At 39.3% G+C, this 16,201-nt stretch overlaps 1 protein-coding gene across 3 annotated transcripts in view; it reads right to left on the reverse strand.

Annotated features, from left to right (window-relative positions):
* Positions 1–16,201, reverse strand: part of DNAJC2 (DnaJ heat shock protein family (Hsp40) member C2) — a 32,727-nt gene that overhangs the window by 6,708 nt on the left and 9,818 nt on the right. For all 3 annotated transcript variants that reach the window (XM_005667716.3, XM_003130242.5, XM_005667717.3), the window contains exons 3-7: positions 15,785–15,860; positions 6,304–6,402; positions 4,652–4,793; positions 2,975–3,055; positions 1,250–1,315 (exon numbers count right to left, since the gene is read on the reverse strand). In XM_005667716.3, the coding sequence (XP_005667773.1) occupies positions 1,250–1,315; positions 2,975–3,055; positions 4,652–4,793; positions 6,304–6,402; positions 15,785–15,860 (464 nt within the window). The remainder of the gene's footprint in view (positions 1–1,249; positions 1,316–2,974; positions 3,056–4,651; positions 4,794–6,303; positions 6,403–15,784; positions 15,861–16,201) is intronic.

Below are 16,201 nucleotides of genomic sequence, written 5' to 3' on the forward strand. Positions count from 1 at the left end.
TTTATATGTACGTGATATCTGAAAAGGTAGACAGCTAATCATTATTAAAATTAAAGGGTAATAGTACTTAGTATTAATTTTGGTTAATTTTTTGGGAACATTCATGTCACAAGAATTTCCCTCCACAGGGAAAATGGAAATAAAACTAGTTAAGCAACTAGAAGAAAAAAGAAGAAAAAGGGTGGGGAGGGATAAATTATTAACTGATACTCACGACTACATATAAAACTGATAACCAAGAAAGACCTACTATATAACACAGAAAACTATACTCAGTATCTTGTAATAACCTATAATGGAAAAGAATCTAAAAAAGAATATATACATATACACACACACACACATATGTATGTGTGTATTTGAATCACTGTTCTATACACGTGAAACACAACATTGTAAATCAACTGTATTTCAATAACAAGAAAAATATTGTATTAATACCTGTTCATTAACTAAGAAATGTATACTAATGTAAGCAAGATATTACAAGGGAAATTGTGTGTATGGGAATTCTCTGTACTATCTGCTCAATTTTTCTATAAACCTAAAACTTCTAAAAAATTAAGTCTATTAATTTTTAAAAATCAATAAATTTAGCTCATATTTGAATTTAAAACAAATTTCTTACAGGAAAAAAAATCTGCTGCAGTTCCCATTGTGACTCAGCAGGTTAAGGACCCGAAGTCTCCATGAGGATGCAGGTTCGATCCTTGGCCTCACTCAGTGGGTTAAGGATCCAGAGTTGCTGTGAGCTGTGGCGTAGGTCGCAGATGCGGCTCAGATCCAGTGTTGCTGTGGCTGTGATGCAGGCCTGCAGCTGCAGCTCTGATTGGACTCCTGGCCTGGAAACTTCCATTTACTACAGGTGTGGCCATAAAAAAGAAAAAAAAAATTTGCTGACTTGAGCTTTATTAATAATTATTTTCCATGGCAATTTCTTTAACATACTATAACCATCTACCGATGTGGTGTCATTTATTTTTACTTGTGAGATAGGATCTCAAAATATCAAAAAAACTCATTTAAAACAGATACAAAGAGAAAATGCAAAAGAAAACATATCATCACAAATACCAAAGAACCATATTGCTGTGGCTGCAGTGCACGCGGGCAGTTGCAGCTCGGATTTGACCCCATCTGACCTGGGAAGCTCCATATGCTGCATGTGTAGTCCTTAAAACAAACAAAAATCCACAAATACCAAAGAACCAAATGATTATCTTCTTTTATTAGTGATTTATATACATACCATTCTGCTTTTTCTTTTTCTTCTTCATCTAAATAAGAAAATTCTCTCCAAGAATCAAAATTATACCTAATATAAACAAAAATAAAGTCAAGCCAAAATAAATGAAAAAAATCTTCCTTTTAAAATTACAATTTTAAGACACTTTAACAGACCCCTCCTCTCTCTTTTGGTACTGAACTAACACTACACAAGTCTTTTTTCTTCTTCTTTTAAAAATGACATTGTATTTAGTACAAAAGTCTAAAATATTTATCTTTAAATCAGGAGTTCCTGCCTAGTTCAGCGGTTAATGAACCCAACTAGTAACCATGAGGTTGCAGGTTCGATCCCTGGCCTCAATCAGTGGGCTAAGGATCCAGCATTGCCGTGAGCTGTGGTGTAGGTCGCAGGTGTGGCTCGGATCTGGCATTGCTATAGCTCTGGTGGAGGCCGGCAGCTGAAGCTCTGATTCGACCACAGCCTGGGAACTTCCATAGGCTGCAGGTGCCGCCTTAAAAAGCATAAATAGATAGATAAATAAATAAAATATTTATCTCTAAATCTAAATCCCACCTCCCAGCTATCTCCTCTTAATACCAGATTTCTCTCTTGCCTGGGACTTGTTAAATTCTTCCCTGCCTTCACCTACACTAGTGTGTCAGTCTTAAGGGTAACCTAGTAGTTACTTTATCCGGTTTGTATCCTCTGAAAGTAAGAGGAACTACAACTGATAAAAGAGCCAGATTTTATCATTTTTGTCTTACAGTGATTTTATGTTTTCATATTTACCAGTACTTAATGAGAAAATATAGCACACATAAAAATGGAAATTGAACAGTTCATTAAAAATTAGTTATAAAGACAGTGACTTCCTCGTCATGTACTCAAGTACTTTAAAAGATAGCTACATGAAGGCAGTTCCCATCGTGGCACAGTGGAAATGAATCCAACTAGGAACCATGACATTATGGGTTTGATCCCTAACCCTGCTCAGTGGGTTAAGGATCTGGTATTGCCGTGAGCTGTGGTGTAGGTCACAGACGTGGCTTGGATCCAGCATTGCTGTGGCTGTGGCGTAGGCCGGCGGCTGTAGCTCTCATTAGACCCCTAGCCTGGGAATCTCCATATGCCTCGGGTGCGGCCCTTAAAAATAAAAAAGATAGCTACATGAAAAAAAAAATTGTTTTTTGGTCTTTTTAGGGCCACACCTGCAGCATATGGAAGTTCCCAGGCTAGGGGTGGCATCGAAGCTACAGCTGGTGGCCCATGCCACAGCCACAGCAACATGGGATCTGAGCCGAGCTGCATCTGTGACCTACACCACCGCTCACAGCAATGCCAGAGCCTTAACCACTGAGCAATGCCAGGGATGGAAACGGCATCTTCATGGATACTAGTGGGGTTCCTTAACTGCTGAGCCGCTACAGGAACTCGGAAAATTTATTTTTTATTGAATTCAATTGACTCCTAGATTTTCAGTTTTTACTGCTATAGTGTGCTTGATACTGACAAATCTGATTAATAGAACACAGACTGAAAAATAATCATGAAAGCCTAAATGTTACATAGGAGATAATACAGCCTGTGAAAATCTTTTAAATTTCTGAACAGACTGCTTTTGTTCAGTGAAGGTTCTGCAATCTTCCCATTTCTCAACTACTTTTTTTATAATTGTCAGTCAAGTACTTAGTGAATACTTTTCTTCTTAAAAAATGAAAGCATCCTAGAAACAGTGTATTCACTCACCAGAAAGAATAAAATGCATCTACATCTTCAAATGATGAGTTCATATCACCAAGTTTAGGGACATTTTTTTTATTTGACCACCTGAAATATTAAAAAACATTCTGCAAAAGAGTTCAACAAGCTTATTTATTAAAAACAACAGTTTAAAACTAACCCCCTACAATCTCCCTTCACCTACTTCCTCTATGACTAAGAGACAGAGCTTTGCTGAACAATGCAGGTACAATAAAAGGGGGGCCTCAGTGGGGGAGAAAACAATGGAACAGTGTCCTAAGCATCAGGTTATCTTCAGGTCTGTAAATTACAGGGTTGAAGCAGCTGCCAGGCTGGCCAGACAAAAAAAAAAAAACCTTTAGCTTCCTTTTCAAGCTTATTTAGTCAGGACTAACAGTCAGTACAGAAACAACTTGCAGGCCTAGCCTTGTGAAAAATGTGAATACTCACAAAGGAAACAGATTTCTACCCCTCGTGGCCACCACCTTCCCCTAAGAGTCAGACTTGGAGGTTCAGCACTTCACCCACCATCTCTGAAAGGATCCTGAGACTGCTACAGACCCATGTTTTTCTACTCCATAAAACCATTCCGCCAAAAAATATAATACATATAATTTTTACCACCCTCAGTCCTATCACAAAATAAATCTGAAGAGAAAAGGTGGATGAGACACTAGGCTGCATCAAACCGCTAATCAAGGTGCTTCCCAAACTTAACCTGGCCATTAGAATCAACTGGGAGCATCGAAAAATTTATAGGCATTCCATGCCAATTAAATTAGAATCACAATTAGAGAGGTGCCATCGTGGCTCAGCAGTAACGAACCCAGCTAGTGTCCATGAGGGCATAGGTTCAACCCCTGGCCTTGCTTAGTGGGTTCAGGATTGGTGTTGCTGTGAGCTGCGGTGTAAGTCACAGTCACGGCTCAGATCCTGAGTTGCTGTGGCTGTGGTGTAGGATGGCAGCTGTAGCTCCAATTCAACTCCTAGCCTGGAAACGTCCATATGCCACAGGTGTGGTCCTAAAAAGCAAAAATAATAATAATAATAATAATAAAGTAAATGAAAAAAAATAATAAAGAATCACAATTAAATCACCAACTCCCCAGGGGGAACCGAGACATCAGGAACTGTGCAAGCTCTCCAAGCGATTCCAATATGCAGCCAAGATGTGCTTTAAGGAAACCTTCCATTGCAGGTGGAATGAAAAAAACTGTAATTATTGGTACTCTCTTTAAAAACTGAGTTTAATGAAATTACATATGCTTTAATCTTAAATATATATCATCCTGTCAGAGAACCTTATGAAAATCAGATGCTCAAAAACAGAATGAAAGCTTTTCCTAAATGATAATGGGCCGAATGTAGTAGTGCACCCATGAAACACAAAAGGGGGAGGAAACAACGGGAACTACTGTCCCCTAAGTATCAGCGTCACGCTTCATTAAGTCAACCACTCTTCCTTTCCCTAAAGGAAATTTAAAAGAAAAACATCCCATGAGTTGTAAAGGAATTTCACTAGGGAAAGGAAGAACTTCTGTTTAGACAGCAAAATAAATCCGTACAGTAAGTTCACCAGAGGGGCTCGATACTGTAATGGAGGAGGAAGAAGAAAACAAAACTACTATCAGAGGAAAAAAATAGAAACCTGGAACCACAAGAAGCCAGCCAACAAGAACTCACCTGGAATTCCTTTCAAACACTGGGGAAAACACTTCAAAGAAATTGTCCTTCGCTTCACTTTTAGAAGGAACTGAGTTATCAAAAGTAGGATCTACACTGTTAAATGCTCGTCTTTTCACTGGGTCAGATAACATTTCATAAGCTGAGGAAAAAAATCATAAGGTCACATCACCACAACTCAAATTTTTTTTCCTTAAAAAAGTTATTTTTCATATTTAAAATTTTTGTGTGCTTGTGAGGAGGGAAGGATTTAGGTAATAGCTCTGGCTCTTCAGATACAAATGGACTTTTTTTTTTTTTGTCTTTTCTAGGGCCGCACCCTTGGCATATGGAGGGTCCTAGGCTAAGGGTCTAAGCCAGGTGTTGCTGATCGGAGCTGTAGCTGCTGGCCTACACCACAGCCACAGCAATGCAGGATCCTTAACCCCCTGAGCAAGGCCAGGGATCAACCTGCAACCTCAAGGTTCCTAGTCAGATTCATTAACCACTGAGCCACGATGGGAACCACGATACAACTGACTTAACTTCTTGACACACCTCTTCTAGAAGGCAAATGACAAAACAATAAACACTCAACCTCTAAGAAAGCAGGATTCTGAGGAAAAAGAAATAGCCAGAAAACTGTTAGATCCCAAGGTTGCAAAGACAGAAGGATCTTTGGCATCCTGAGCACTGTTTAAGAATGGGCCAATAAAGAATAAGTTTAAAAGATGTGTAAACAATTTTTTAAAAATTCGTATCAAAACGTAAAATCACTTTTAAGGAAGCATTTAGAAATGGTTGTTACCTCTATTAATTTGCTTAATGAGGTGTGGCCATGTAAATCGACAGCCATTGACAGTCAGTTCCTAACTCAGAATCAACTTTTTCTTTCTGGCCCTGACCTTGGCATGCAGAAGTTCCAGGGACCGAACCTGCATGACAGCAGTAGCAATGTCAGATCCCTAACCCTCTGACACATCAGGGAACGCCTAGAATCAGTTTCTTGATTTATTTATTCTTTCCCCCTCTTCTTCTAAGGCCACACCTGCGTCATATGGAAGTTCACAGGCTAGAGGTCAAATCACTGAGCTGCAGTCACCAGCCGACGCCACAGCCACGGCAATGAAAGATCCGAGCCATGTCTATGACCTAGGTCACAGCTTGCAGCTGTGCCAGATCCTTAACCCACTGATCGAAGCCAGGGACCAAGCCTGCATCCTCATGGATACTAGTCAGGTTCTTAACCTGCTGAGTCACAACGCGAACTCAACTTCTTGATATAAACAAACAAAAGTGTCCCACAAAGTGTCTGAAATGGAAAAAGAGCTTGTATTTTCATTATTAAGCATAACACCTTTATGAATTAACTCTAGGATGAGCTTCTCATAAGAATCACCTTGGGGATCTTGTTACAATGCAGATTCCGATTCAGTAGGTCTGGGGCAGGGACTGAGCTTCTGCATTTCTGATAAGCTGCCAGGTGTTGCTGATGCTGCTGTTTTGGAGAACCTCACTTTGGGTAGTGAGGCTCTGGGGGAAGAGCACCAGAAATAACCAGACATTACCTAGTAATGTTATGGTATAAGTGAACTACCGAACACACAGGAAATCCAATCCCATTAATTAATTATCTTCACTAAGAAATTCCTGACTCCAAAGCATTTTCTTACCTTTAGTTATACAAGTGAAGTAGTCATTATCTCCTTCTTTTATTGGTTCACCAGCTGCTTTCCGTTTGTCTGGGTGATGTTTTAAAACCATTGCTTTATCTACAAAATAAGTCAGGTTCAGATAACTTGTCCTTTTAGGCATCAAAACTAAAAACAAACATGAGTTAAATGGAGCCATTTCTAAAAGCCTAACACTAGCTAAAAGATATTTTCTCCTACAGTAAAATATATGCTTATTAAACAGAAATTACAGAAAAACTGAAAAAATTATTTTAAGAACTTGCCAAAGTGCCAGCACCAAAAGATAGTGATTGTTAATATTTTGGTGTATTTCCACAGTCTTTTTTCCATTAAGCGCAGGCTTTTAAAAACGTAGGTAAAATCATATACACCAATTTAAATTCTGATTGTTTCAACTTCATAGCAGTTCCATTTTCCATGCTGTTGCAAACTCTTCAAAAAAATTTTAATGACTACTTAACAGAGTGTTTCAAGTAGATTTATCATAATTTACTTCTCTACTGCTGGGTATTTATTTATTTTTGCTTTTTTTTTTTTTGCTTTTTTAGGGCTGCACCTGTGGCATATGGAAGTTCCCAGGCTAGGAGTCAAAGAGGAGCTACAGCTACCAGCCCACACCACAGTCATAGCAACATGGGATCTGAGCCGCTTCTGAGACCTGCACAACAGCTCACGGCAATGCCAGATCCCTATCCAAATGAGTGAAGCCATGGATTGAACCCGCATCCTCAGGATCCTAGTCAGGTTCATTACCAGTAAGCCACGATGGGAACTCCACTGCTGGATTTAGACTGCTTCCAATTTCTCCACCATTGTAAGTTACATTAATTTGAATCATTTTGTGGAAAAGTAGTTTTCCGCATGTAGGACTCTTTCTTCTTAGGATGTATTTACCAAAGGAAGTTAGTGAGTGAAAATGGAGGAACAAGCCCCTTTCTAAAAGTTATACCACAGCCTCACCGGCACTGGACCCAACTATTTAAAACATGCCTGGAGTGCCCATTGTGGCTCAGTGGGTTAAGAACCTGACTAGTATCTATGAGGATGCGGGTTTGATCCCTGGCTTCACTCAGAGGGTTAGGGCTCCAGCGGTGCTATGAGCTGAGGTGTATGTAGGTCGTGGATGCAGCTTGGATCTGGTGAGACTGTGGCATAGGCAGGCAGCTGCAGCTATGATTCAAGCCTGGGAACTTCCATATGCCATGGGGAGGGCCTAAATAAATAAACAAACAAATATGATTATCACTGGTGCTCAATAAATTTTTTGGTTGTTTCTCTTATTTAGTTTTTTTTAGTATTTTTCTTCTCAGCTTGTGTTGTCACTTTACAATAAATAATGGCTAATTGAGCATTTAATATATGCCAGTGTGACCGACCAGTTAATCTTCTCAATAACTCTATGAGGAAAGTACTCTTTTCTTCATTTTACAGATGAGGAAAGGAGGCACAGAGAGGTTAAATAACCACTTACTTAAGCTCTTGGCAACCTGTCCAAAGTCCAGCCCAAGCTGGGCCCTGACACAGGCAGCCTGACCAGCTCTCCTGATTCCTCGTGCTTAATGCCAAAGATTTTCCCAACTGCTGTGATCATTTTTGTATTTTTAAAAAACATTGTTTTAATTCCTATTTACTGATCATTTCCTTCATAGTTTATTCCAGTACTTATACCATAGAAGGTCCTTCATCCTACAAAAATCTGATAGGTTTCTACTTTATTAACTTTATTATTTTCTATGGTCAGAATCAAAAAGCTTAGTTAATGAAATAAAATAAAGTCCTAACATCATCCAGTAATCCTTCTCTTTTCCACTAATTTGTAATGCCTTCTTTATCAGAGTAAATTCTACTAGGGTCTATTTCTGGTTACCTATTGATGCCCCAGAATTATTTTTAAAATGACTATGGACCATGACAGAAAAGCATATAAAAAAAAGAATGTATGTATAGATATATACATAGAGAGTGCGTACGTGGGCTGAGCCACTTTGTTGTTAAGCACAACAATCAACTATACTTTAAAATTTTTTAAAAATTATTTCATACAATAAAAAAACAGCTATAGCTCTCTAATATATTTGGTGGTACCCTCCCAAAACTGTGTATTATTTTTGTGTATTTTTCTAGTATCTGGTTTCTTGACTCAAGTCTTTGGGTTTTTAGGCAGATCCTCTATTACCTACAAATATGTTTTTTGCTTCTTTCTAAGAATTATCTCCCATCTGATATTTTAATTCACTGACCCAAACTCCCAAATAGCATAAAAGTAATGCACAGGTAAGTTTCCCCCATGGGTTTTGTTTTGTTTTTGTCTTTTTAGGGCCGCACCTGAGGCATATGGAGGTTCCCAGGCTAGGGGTTGAATCGGAGTTGTAGCCGCTGGCCTATGCCACAGCCACAGCAATGTGGGATCCGAGCTGTGTCTGCAAACGCAGGATCCTTAACTCACTGAGCAAGGCTAAGGATTAAACCTGCATCCTCAAGGATACTAGTCAGATTAGTTTCTGCTGAGCCACAACAGGAAATCCCCCTCCCCTCCATGGGTTTTAATGGTAATGTCACTAATGTAACATGGTTAAAAGTTTGTTGGCTGTGAGTCTTAAATACTCACCCGAGCAGTGGATTAACTTCATTTCTTTTCAAAGATTTATATCTCAAAAAAGAAGTGGATATTAAAATGTATTACATGGGAATTCCCTGGTGGCACAGCAGGTTAAGGCCCTAGCATTGTCAGGTCATGGCAAGTTTGATTCCTGGCCTAGGAACTTTCACGTGCCAAGAGCGCAACAACAAAATTCTATGATGTGTACTCTCACTTTCTTCTTAAGGCATGGCATTGATATAACAGTATTACGTAAACTATCTATAGATTTAATTTTGTTAATATATTTCCTAAAAGAAATCTTGTCCATGGGCACTATTCTTTTAATGTATTGTTAAACTCAATTTGCTATTATTTTAGTTGGGTGTTGTTTTTTGTTTTTTTGGTATTGCATTCATAGATGATATCTGTAGTTTTTTTAAAAAGCTCTTTGCAGATTTTAAAAAATTTAATTGAGTAGTTTTAGGTGCACAACAAAACTGCAAGGATTAAGAGCTCTCCAATCCCTCTGCCCCCACACATCTGCAGCCTCCTTCCCCGCCTTGCCCCTCATTATCAACATCCCCACCAGGGCAGCCCTCTTATTACAACTGGTGGACCTACACTGACACATCATAATTATCCAACGGCCATGGTTTTCACTCTTACCAGAGAAGTTCTGTGGGTTTGGATAAATGTTTAAGACATGTATCCATTGTAATATAAAATGTTTTCACTGCCCTAAAAATCCTGAGCTCCACTTATTGATCCCCCCCCCCGACCCCCAACCCCTAACAACTATGAACTTCTGTCTCCATAGTTTTGTCTTTCAGTGCCAGGTTTTCATACTAGGATTACAGTAACAGCACAAATGAAGTGTCCCAAAAACAGCTTATGTTCAGCATAAGAGCTTTCAATTTCCTAAACATTTGAAAAAAAAAAAATCACCTAAAGAAAGCATCTAGGCCTAAAGCATTTTTAGAAAATAATTAAATTTTTTCAATTCCAAAAAAGCCAAGTTTACAAAAATCTTCCAATTCATTGAACAGTGGTCTCAGTTAAAAATATCTTCTATAATTGTTTTCATCCTTTCTGTATTTCATTGTTTTTTCTTATAAATCTATTTTAAGATATTGTTTTATCTATTTTTTTCCTCCATCTTCCCATCTTCCTTAGTGCTATTCTTCTTTTTTTTTTTTTTTTTTTTTCTTTTTATGGCAGCACTTGAAGCATATGGAAGTTCCCAGGCTAGGGGCTGAATCTGAGCCACAGCCGCTGCAATGCCAGATCCTTTAACCCACTGCACTGGGCCACGGATAGAATCTGTACCTCCACAGTGACTGGAGGTGCTGCAGTCAGATTCTGAAACCACTGTGCCATATCGGGAACTCCCTTAATGCTATTTGAATTGAATGTCCATTCTTCCCTCTTTTAAAAAAGGTTAATACAGGAGTTCCCATTATGGCACACTGGAAACGAATCCGACTAGTATCCGTGAGGATGTGGGTTCAATCCCTGGCCTTGCTCAGTGGGTTAAGGATCTGGTGTTGCTATGAGCTGTGGTGTAGGTTGCAGATGTGGCTCGGATCCCAAGTTGCTGTAGCTCTAGGGTAGACCGGTAGCTGCAGATCCGATTAGACCTCTAGCCTGGGAACTTCCATATGCTGCAGGTACAGCCCTATAAAGCAAAAACAAAACAAAACAAAAGTAACATACTAGCTGAAAGCAAAGAACTTACTGATGGTACAGCTCTAGCTACCATTCCTCATGTTTTGATAGGTAGCAATCCTTCTTTCACAAAAACAATCTATCAAAACAATTTTTGTTTCTGTCTAGGCCAAAAAAATTACATTTAATTTCCCAAGTGATTTTTCTTTTTCTGGTTTGTTTAATCACCTCTACTCTATTGAAAGAAAATTTAAATAAAATGTTAGTTTCCGTTGCGGCTCAGTGGAAACGAATATGCTTAGTATCTATCAGGACACAGGTTTGACCCCTAGCCTTACTCAGTGGATTAAGGATCCGTTATTGCTGTGAGCTGTGGTGTAGGTTGAAGATGAAGCTCAGCTCCTGTGTTGCTGTGGCTGTGGTGTAGGCTGGTGGCTGCAGCTCTGATTCTACCCCTAGCCTGGGAACTTTTAGGGCTGCTGTGGGTGCAGCCCTAAAAAGACAAAAAATAAAATAAAAAAATGCTTAGATTTTAAGTATCCAGTTCAGTAAGTTTTGACAATTGTATATACTTGTTTAACCACCCCTTAAAAGAAAATAACAGACTATTCCCATCCCTCACAGAGTTCTCTTGTACCCTTTTCCCAGTCAACTCCCACCTCCTACCACCCGGGACAGCCTCCTGATTTGTCAGTACAGATAATGTTTGCATGTTCTTAAAGTTCATGAAAAAGGATTGAAAGAGTACGTCATCGTATCTGACTTATTGTTTTCAACATGTTTTGAGATTCACCATCTTGTATCAGTAATGTTTTAAAACTGCTGAGTACTATTCCATTGTATGAATATACAGCACTTTGCTTAAACATCATCCTCCTGAGGAACACATGGGTGGTTTCCATTTTCTGGATACTGTGAATAGGGCTGCTATGAATATTTTTGTATAAATCCTTTTATGGGCATATTTAGTGATATCTACATATACTGCAAGGGATCAGCAAGTAGACCAAATATACTTGGTTTTGAGTTCTAAGATTTTTCTTATAGTCAAGTGTATTATCAGTTTCTCCACTAACATTTTCACTTTCTAGCTGGTTTAAGCAGAAGAGGAATTTATTAAAGGTTATTGGGCAGCTTTACAGGATCTCAGAGTCAGACTTGGAAGCTAAGTAGCCAGGAAAAATAATCATGTCATCCTGGACAGTTGAGAGGTGTGATAATGGACCCCACCACTGTAGGGCACTGCAGGAATGCAGCACAGGTTCCTCCCATGGCCCAGGCTGAGGGGTGGAGGGATGGAGGAGCCACAGTGTCTTTTGGTGACACTCCTCCTCCCCTGCTGGAGAAGTAGATTCTGCGAAGCTCAGTTGAAATTACCTTGTTCTCCTCTAAAATGTGTGCAGAGTGATAAAAGCCTAAGTCACATGCCTACAAAGTATTCTCATGTTGTGAGATCTGGCATCTCTTTATTCTTTCCTTCTGAATCTTGAGAACATTCCTCAAGGCTGTCCTCTGCTTTTCCATGCTTTTTTAAATGTATGTCAGCCTTTGTAATTCTAAATGCTGCTCTTCTGTTTTCAGGACATTCTAGGCATTTTGTTAGCCTCCCTCTACAAAGCCTAGGCCACCATCCAGTAGAGAGTCTCCATATTTCACTGACAACATGGACTCATGAAATGAGTTTTCTTTTGAACCTTATGATAAAGTCTGAGACAGGAGATATCTGGTTTTTGTGGGATAGTCTCCTTTTATGCTAAACTGTTTTTTCTTCATTGACTTTCCACCTAATCATCTTTAGTCATTCAGGTACATTCATGTAGGGGGTCCTGAGACCCTCCTACACTCTGTCCCAGAGGTAGGGCTAGGGGATGGGCAAAAGATCTCACCCAATACTAAAAATAAGGTAAAAGAGGCCAAAGAACAGTTTTGGTTTGAAAAAGTAATGTATGGGTAACTGTGGAGCAGCTAATGCCTAAGTTTATTGAAATTTCAAAGACTTCTCTCTCCTTCTTTCCCCACCAAAGACATTTTTTGGGGTGTTTTAAGGGTACATTCACAAATGGGTTTTTATTGTATAAGCACACTGCTATTATTATAAAAAGTCTCTATGTTTTTTAATTGAAGTATTGTTGATATACCATATTGTGTTAGGTTCAGGTGTATAGCAAAGTGATTCAGTTATATATACATACATATTTTTTCAGATTCTTTTCCATTATAATTACAAAAAATTTCTATGATTCCAATTTTTTTTTTGGCTGCACTTGCAGCATGCATATGTTCCTGAGCCAGGGATCAAACCCGAACTGCTGCAGTGACAATACCAGATCGTTAACCTGATCCTTGAGCCACAAAAGAAACCCTATGACTTCCAATTTTTAAGGGGCATAATATAAAACAGTTTTTGTTTAAAACATGAGAAGTATTCTAAGCTAAAATTATTAAATTTAGAAAACTCCAATCACCACAGACTTTATTTCCATGCAAAGAATAAACCTACACACATCATTTACCAGTATGGCAATCTTTCTTCAAGAACAAAACTGAGAAGTTCCCACGTGGCTCAGCAGTAACAAACCTAACTAGGATCCATGAGGATGCAGGTTCGACCCCTGGCCTCGCTCAGGGTTAAGGATCTGGTGTTTCTATGGGCTGTGGTGTAGGATACAAATGCAGTTTGGATTCTGTGTTGCTGTGGCTGTGGTGTAGGCCAGCGGCTACAGCTCCAACTGGACCCCTAGCCTGGGAACTTCCATATGCAGAGTGGGCAGACCTAAATAGCAAAAAAAAAAAATAAATAAATAAATAAATAATTGTGAATCAGAGTTATCACTGTGGTACAGTGGAAACAAATCAGACCAGTATCCATGAGGATGTGGGTTCAATACCCGGCCTTGCTCAGTGTTCAGTGGGTCAGGGATCTGGCGTTGCCGTGAGCTGTGGTTTAGGTTTCAGATGTGGCTTAGATCCTGCATGTGGCTGTGGCGTAGGCCAGCAGCTGTAGCTCTAATTCGACCCCTAGCCTGGGAACTTTCATATGCCGTGGGTACAGCCCTAAAAAGCCAAAAAACAAACAAAAAAACCCTGTGAATCACCTATATTGTACACCTGTAACTTATATAATAATACGGTATATCAACTATACTTTAATTAAAATTAATAAAATAAAATGTAAAAAAACCCAAACAACCCAACCTCCTTCTTGTGCATGTTTGTAATAGGATGCAAGAACTAGAAGGATCTTAACTGTCAATAGATTTACATGATTAGATTTGTGCTAATAATTACAGATTTTCAAAACAATAACTTTGCATTTTTACTTCTAGACTAGATTTCAGATAACAGTATGTAGCAATTTTACAGTGACAGAGAAAAGAGAACGACAGTCTCCTTCAGAACAAATACTAAGAATATTCAACAGGTGTGGCGGAGAGTGAATCGTAATTCCATTTAATGCTAATAACCTGTATACTGGGGTTACAAAACTTCTGGCAACAGAATAATCAAAAATTAATTTCTATTATCCCCATAAAATAAGTGGGCTTAAAGAAACAAATGGATATTTTATAATTTTATACTGTTTTTTATCTTTAGAGAAAGAAATAGTTCCTTTACCTTAAAACACCAGCTTTTTTTTTTTTTTTTTTTGCTATTTTAGTATTGCACTCATGGAACATGGAGGTTCCCAGGCCAGGGGTTCAATTACAGCCGTAGCCACCAAACTATACCACGGCTACAGCAACTAGGGATCCAAGCCGTGTCTGCAACCTACACCGCAGCTCACAGGAACGCTGGATCCTAAACCCACTGAGCAAGGCCAGGGATTGAGCCCGAGTCCTCAAGGAACCTAGTCGGTTTCGTTAACCACTGAGTCACAAAGGAACTCCCAACACCAATTATTTTCATAGCTCTAAATCATTTGTGATTCTTTCACAAATTTGTATGTGTCAAGATATACTTGGTATTTGCATGCTTTTCTTTCATATAGTAAGACTTTGTAAATAGTTTTCCAGGGCAAATGAATTTTCCTGGTATTTATGTACATTGCAATGACTATTCATATGTATTATATATACTTAGTCTAAAATCATGCCAGCTTTTTAAGAGATCCAGTAATAACTCTAAAATAATCTCACAATCCCATCACCATGTTAACAAATATTTTCTGTGATGTTCCTGAATACAAGCATTAATGAGAAAATTTTGAGTCTATCTGCTATACTTAAGCTCAATTGGTATTTTTCAACATGAGGTAGGTCTCGTTTATTCAGTCATCTTCCTCCAAGTACAAAACTTTCTTTTTGACTGGCCCTGATTCCCTACTCCTCTTTCCATGTGGCCACAATCTTACCTCCTCTGACCTCAACATCCATTCTCTAGAGTTGAGGGCAGAACGCTGTCAAAGATAAAACACAGAAAACTAATCACCTTTGCCTCCGTCATCAAACTCTACTCATCAGGTGACGTGAATGGTGTGTAGGGAATTACATCCACAGGAGTGCAAAGGACAGGACAGCCTCGAGCCCTAAGGGGATGGTATTTCATAAGGCCCATGAAGACTTTGAAGGCTGTCAACAGTTCCTACCCCTTGCCCCAATTTTCAACTTGTCAATGAACAGAACAATGAAGCATTAGGTAACTCTTTCTTGGGCAGGACAGGGTGCTATCAACAAAGATGTGACTTAAGATAACAAAAGAACATGGAAAAACCTAACAAGGCAACTTCCACTAAGCACAGCTAGTCTACTTCCAAAGGGAGGTGAATTTTTTTTTTTTTAAGGGCTGAAGCTGAGGCACATGGAAGTTCCCAAGCTAGGGGTCAAATTGGAGCTGCAGCTGCTGTGCTACACCATAGCCTAAGCCACGCCGGATTCTTAACCCACTGACTGAGGCCACTGATTGAACCCACATTCTCATGGATACTAGTCAGGTCTATGACTTGCTGAGCCACAAGGGGAACTCCCAGAAGAATATGCTTTCTCTTATCACAAACATACCCACCCACCTCCTGATTTCTTGTCCCTAATGAGAAAGTCCATTAAGGAGACTGACTTTGGTTTTGGAGGTAAAGGAGACTGTGGATGGACATTGTGAATCAATATAACACATGCAAAATCTAGAGTAGTGGCTACAGACTATGATTTTACACATCTTTTCAAAACAATGATATTTCCTATACCAGATATTTTTGATTATTTCAAAATAACTACTTACGAGCTGCTTTAATTTGTCTCTGCGTAGCTTTGTATCTTACATGGCCGAGTCCAAGTACTGCATAATGATCTTGGTTCTGACAAAGACATAAGAGAAAGTCAAGTTTGTTTTTTTGCCTTTTCTAGGGCCGCTCTCACAGCATATGGAGATTCCCAGGCTAGGGGTCAAATCGGAGCTGTAGCCGCTGATGTACACCACAGTCACAGCAACAGGAGATCCGAGCCACTTCTGCAACCTACACCACAGCTCATGACAACGCCAGATCCTTAACCCACTGAGCAAGGCCAGGGATCGAACCCGAAACCTCATGGTTCCTAGTCGGATTTGTTAACTACTGAGCCACAACGGGAAGTCCAAAAGGAAGTCAGGTTTGAAATGAAGCCATATATCCCATCCCTTGTGTTGGCACCCTAAAAC

Source organism: Sus scrofa, chromosome 9 (genome assembly GCF_000003025.6).
Source record: "Sus scrofa isolate TJ Tabasco breed Duroc chromosome 9, Sscrofa11.1, whole genome shotgun sequence".
Lineage (NCBI taxonomy): Eukaryota > Metazoa > Chordata > Mammalia > Artiodactyla > Suidae > Sus > Sus scrofa.